This window comes from Pipistrellus kuhlii, unplaced genomic scaffold (assembly GCF_014108245.1).
Source record: "Pipistrellus kuhlii isolate mPipKuh1 unplaced genomic scaffold, mPipKuh1.p scaffold_m20_p_49, whole genome shotgun sequence".
Lineage (NCBI taxonomy): Eukaryota > Metazoa > Chordata > Mammalia > Chiroptera > Vespertilionidae > Pipistrellus > Pipistrellus kuhlii.
In genome coordinates this window covers 1,958,167-1,963,892 of record NW_023425550.1, presented here as the reverse complement: position 1 = coordinate 1,963,892, position 5,726 = coordinate 1,958,167, and the positions used below count along the sequence as shown (strand labels likewise).

At 53.7% G+C, this 5,726-nt stretch overlaps 1 protein-coding gene across 1 annotated transcript; it reads left to right on the top strand.

The window, feature by feature from the left end:
• The first annotated feature begins 3,762 nt into the window (after positions 1-3,762).
• Positions 3,763-4,759, top strand: LOC118704980 (melanoma-associated antigen 4). The gene has a single exon (XM_036413090.2). It carries the CDS (start codon positions 3,763-3,765, stop codon positions 4,753-4,755), a length of 993 nt encoding a protein of 330 aa, XP_036268983.1. The 3' UTR covers positions 4,756-4,759.
• The last annotated feature ends 967 nt before the right edge of the window (positions 4,760-5,726 follow it).

Below are 5,726 nucleotides of genomic sequence, written 5' to 3'. Positions count from 1 at the left end.
CTCCTGTCAGCTCTACGGGCCCTGGGTGGGGCTGTCAGGCTGAGCACATGCCTCCACATGCCCGGGAATCTGGGGGAGTCGAGCAAGGTCTGAGGGACACAGACTCGGGTCCGCAGAGGCCAGGGGCCCTGGTGTTGTCAGATGCCGGAGGGGAACAGAGTCACCACTCCCAGGCCTCTAGACCCGATCTCTGTCCCTGCTCTCAGTCCGGGGGACCACAGAAAGACCTTCCGGAAGTCCGCCCACTGACTTCCGCCCCGGAGGTCTGAGCGAGGAGAGCGAGCGCCATGTCTGGGAGGCCGGCTTCGGGTCGCTAGAGGGACGGAGCCCAGGTATGACCCTGAGGGACGACTGAGGCCCCGGGACCCAGGGTTCCTGGCCTCAGCCCTGAGAGCCGGGGGTGGAGGGTGTCTGAGGAGGATTTCCTCAACCCTGGAATGCCCGCCTCCTCAGAGATCGGGGTGTGGTGTGTGGGGGGGCTCAAGGACAAGCACTGAGGGGAGCACTCTCAGGTCTGCACGGGCGGGTCCGGATTCCACCTGGAATCTAAGTGAGGACCCCACGGAGGGCCCTGGGGTCTAGTTCAGCCCCAACCGGGAGCCCTGGGCACTGAGGCCCACTGACCGCCCTTCGGGTGTCGGGGTTGAGGCCTCCGTGTGGGGTCCGGGCTCCGGTTCACAGAAGGAGGGCCCAGGGCCTGTAGGCCTCACGGTGACGTCCACCTGTGAATCCAGGGAGCTGAGCGCCATCTTGAGAAGGCTGTCGGGGTTGAGGCCTCCGTGTGGGGGCCCGGGCTCAGGTTCACAGAGGGAGGGCCAGGGCCTGCAGGCCTCATGGTGATGGCCGTCCGTCCCTGGGGGGAGACAAGGTGACTCCGGGCCCCAGAGCAGTCAGTCCCGGGAGCCCCAAGGTGCGGGGTGACCACCAGCAGCGAGGACTGACTTCCGCCTCTTCCGGGTGGAGACACTCGGGGGCTCCGTGTCATGGCCGAGTGTCAGGTCGGCAGAGGGTGTCCGGGACCAGCCTGTACTCAGTGTGGAGACCCTGGGGAATATTGGGGGTCCTGCACCCCAGAACAGTGTCCATGGGCAAGCCTCCCAGGGAGGGAGGGGTGACATCACACATTGTGCTTTGTGAGTTCTGCATTCTGTCTGAGAGACACGGGGGGTTTGATAGAAGGAGCAAACTTCAGGCAGCAGAGGGGGTGACCCCAGGTCCTGCTGATGAAGAGTTCAGGACCCTGAGGGAGATTGGGGGCCCTGGACCCCAGAACAGTGTCCATCGGGCAGGCCTCCTGGGGTGGGGGAAGGGTGACCTCACACTGTGCTTTGTGATTTCTCCATTAGATCCGAGAGACACTGGGGGTTTGGTAGAGGAAACAGGGCTATAGGCAGCAGAGCGGAACCCCAGATCCTGCTGATGAAGAGTTGAGGACACTGAAGGAGATTGGGGCTACCTGGCCCTCAGAAGAGTGTCCTTCCTGAAGGCCTCCTGGGGTGAGAGAGGGGTGATCTCACTCAGTGGGATTTATGATTTCTTCATCTGAGTCTGAAAGACACTGGGGATTTGGTGGGTAAGAGAGCCTTGGCCTGCAGGATGCATCCTCTGGTTAGGCACTAACCATTAGGAGAAGGAATATATGAAATATCAGTCAGGAAAAAAATGGGGATATCTCAAGTTCTCAGAGGAGATTTGTGCCACAGACAGTGTTCCCACTGAAATCAGACCTGCCTCTGTCATCCCTGAAGTCCATACGCAGGGGTAGCCTCAGGTGGTGCACCCTCACTTTTGTGTTGGTGACAGGATGTAACCTGAGCCCGGTTCAACCTGCCAGGCTGGCCCTGGCACTTCTGCCTTGGGCTTTTAGGGCAGTGAGGCTTGAGGGCCAATTCCATGTCATTTTAGGGGGCCACAGCTGGTGAGCATAATAAAGAGTCTCAGGATCTGACAGATCTCAAGAATGTGCCTTGATTCCAAGCAAATTCTGGTCCACCTGAGAGGGTGGAAGGTGTGAAGCCTTCCCACTTCAAAGGGAAGGAACTTGACAGTGTCTAGCTTGCCCTGTTCTCAGGCCTGGGAACACCCTGGAAGAAAGGGCTGGATGCTGCCAACTCCTGCAACTGCCACATGCATGTGGATTGGGGGATCTTGGGGATGTGAGGACCTAGGTCTGAGAGTTAACCCAAGATCAGCAGCAGGGCTAGTCCCAGGATCTGCCCGGTGTGATCGTGCTGATAACCCTTGAAGCCTCAATGCACACACCATCTTCTCAGAAAGGGAGGGTGATACAAAGGCCAGCTGTCCACAGTCCTCAACCCCAAAAGGAACAACAGTGGATCTAAGTGGCACACTCCTTTCTATTATGTGTGGGAAAGTGGGGAGTCCTCGGTGAGGTGGGGTCTTTCTCTAAGGGGGAGAGAGAGAGTATCCCAGGTGGGAGGCATGGAGGTAGGGCCTACACTGGCAGGAGTAAAACTGAATAACCTACAGGGGCACCGGGAATGCAACCAGGACAGAGCGCCCAGAACCTGCTCTCAGCATTTTGTGATGATGGCAGAGTTCCTAGGGGGTGGAACAGAGGGGGGGTGGAGAGGGGATATGGTAGCCACCTGAGGCTACCCCTGGGGTTTGTGCAATGTAGTGCCTCCGCATTTGTCTCTTGGGGCTCTCAGGTAGGTGAAGACCTTGGTCTGAGTGGACAAAGTCCTGTCATCTGAGGAAGGGTATACACTCAACAGTGACAAGAGTATTGGGTCAGGCCAAAGTGAAGGAGAGGACCCCTAGGGAGGAGGGAGTGTATCCCAATCCCTGAGACAAAAAAGGGACACCACAGAAATCCAGCCTGCCCCTACTCTCAGCCTTAGAAACCCTGGGCAAATATGTCAGGCTGAGCCTCTTCTCGTTTCTTGATTGGTGCTTTCCAAGAGGGCTTTGTCTGGGGATCTGGACAAAAGTCAGCTGAGGCAGGATTCCACAAGTTGGCAGGGTAGTCACAATGAAGAGTGAGGGGATCTCTGAGCCCAGGACACATGGAGCCCAGACCTGCCATGCCTTTTTGGTCAGGAATGGGGAGACGTGGAATCTGTGGGTGTACTGGCTTCCCCCACTTCCTCCTCAGTTATCTATGGAGGTGAGAACTTTCCTTTAGGAGGGTAGCCGCAGGACAACACATGGAGTTTTTTTTTTTAGTTCCTGCAGCCTGACAAGGTAAGGACTGAGTGGGACATCACCCCAGGACAGATGGACTCGATATAGATATTGTTCCTTGGTGACACCTGTTAGACTCTGGGCAGGTGTTGCCAGATGTGGGGCCACCCCAAGTCCTTCTGGTGAGTATCAGGGGTGTATAGCCTTGTTATGAGCATTTTGTTTCTGGCCAGCATAAGGGGAGGAGAAAGTCCTGGAGTGGACGTGTGGAGACGCTGAGTGAGTATGGAAGGGATTCCTCCATCCAGAAGAGAGTACCCAATACCACAGCACCTCAACACACTGTCTTTCTCAGAACCTTAGGTTGTGCCAGCTTCACCCTGAGGAGCCTTCTCACTTCCTCCTTCAGGATCTTACTGAACAGGTCGTTGAGGAGAGACACCCGTGATGCCAAAAAGCACTTCTGAAAAAGAGACTGGTAAGTAGCCTTTGTCAGAGCTCCCTAGGGTGAATTTCCAAACTGTGGCTCCTCACATTCCCTCTCTCTCACAGGTCCATGAGTCCCCATTACCCACTTTCTGCCCAACTACTGTCGCGCTCCCAGCACACATAATCATGCATTACCATCAGCTCTACAAGTCTGAGGAAGACCTTCGGGACTCAAGGGAGAACCTCGACCTGGTGGTGCAGCAGCTTGTGCCTGTGCAGGTAGAGGAGGTAGAGGAGATGGAGGCTATATCTCCCTCCCCCTCTGTCTCTTCCTTCCTCTCAGTCCTTTTCCATGAGAGTCAGGATGAGGCAGCTGCTGCTGAGTCAGCAAGTCCTCCCCACATCCCTCAGGGTGCCTGCCCTCCCCCACTGCCTGCTTTGGCAGCCTCTCCATGTAGCCAACCTGAAGATGAGGGCTCCAGCAGCCCAGATAAGGAGGGGCCAAGCAGCGGGGAGGGCTCTGAAGAGGCGAGGTCCACTCTCCAAAGCGCCCTACATTTAAAAATGGGTTATCTGGTGGCATTCCTGCTCCTGAAGTATCGCAACAGGGAGCAGACCACAAAGGCAGAAATGCTGAGTAGGGTCATCAAAGAGCAGCAGGGCCACTTCCCTGAGATCTTAGGTGAAGCCTCTGAAGTCATGAAGCTGGTCTTTGGCATTGATGTGAAGGAAGTGGACCCCAGCGCCCACACCTATGTCCTGGTCCCCACCTTGGGCCTCACCTATGATGGGATGGGGGGCGATGGGCACAGGTTTCCCAACACTGGCCTCCTGGTCGAAGTTCTGTGGCTGATTGCCGCAGAGGGCGACTGTGCCTCTGAGGAGGAAATCTGGAAAGCCCTGCATGTCAGGGGGGTGCATGATGGGAAGCAGCATTGTATCTATGGGGAGCCTAGAGAGCTCCTGACCAAAGTTTGGGTGCAGGAACAGTACCTGGAGTACAGGCAGGTGCCCAACATCCAGCCTGTTCGCTATGAGTTCCTGTGGGGTCCCAGAGCCCATGCTGAGACCACCAAGTTGAAAGTCCTTGAGTTTTTTCTCAGGAATTATAGAAGGGATCCAAGTTCTGTCCCATCCCTGTCTGAAGAGGCTCTGAGTGATGAGGAAGAGCAGGCCTGAGCCAAGTTTCAGTCAGGCACATTTCCAGCCCATGTCTGACATGAAGTGGGCACAATTCTTTAGTCTGTTTGAGAAGAGGGCAGTCAATGTTTTGGGTAGTGAGGCCCAGGGCTATTTGGGGAAATAAGGGCTGTAACATCTGTGTGTTCCTGGGATGATTTAGAAATGTATCCTTGTTTGCTTTAGGAATTTTAAATGTGTCCCATTTCGAAGAAGGTTCCATAAGCTTCAGAATCTAATTTTGTGAATGATATTTACCACACATGTATTTGTACTATCCAGTTTGAAAGTAAGAGTTTTGTTATTGTGCAAGACAAAATGGGACACCTTTCACCTTAGTTTGTGATTCTGAACTAGATAACATGGCATTAAAACAGGATTTTCTTGGAAATGTGAAAAAACTCAGCAATACAATCTATGGAGTCAAGAAATAGAGAAATAAAAGCAAAAAACATGTTAATTCTTACTTCTTTTCCATCCTTGTCTGTTATTCTATGAAATAAAGTACATCAGGATTCTAGGATTTGCTTGGTTCATTCAAGAAAATGGAGGCGCCGAAACCGGTTTGGCTCAGTGGATAGAGTGTAGGTCTGGGGACTGAAGGGTTCCAGGCTTGATTCCAGTCAAGGGCATGTACATTCGTTGTGGACACATCCGTAGTAGGGGGTGTGCAGGAGGCAGCTGGTCGATGATTCTCTCTCATCGATGTTTCTAGCTATTTATCCCTCTTCCTTCCTCTCTGTGAAAAATCAATTAAATATATTTAAAAAGAAAAAGAAAAAAGAAAATGGAGGCATTTCATCTCAGTAAAGACGACCCCTGCTCAGTGGTTTGTATATTCTCCAGATATTTACTGAGCTTCTGTCCTCTGAAATGCCCTTTCTTATAGTGGGCACCATCATAAGCAGGATCTACCCACCTATAGGATGATAGTGGGAGCTGCAGACATATAATGAAGGTGGTGAGGGATC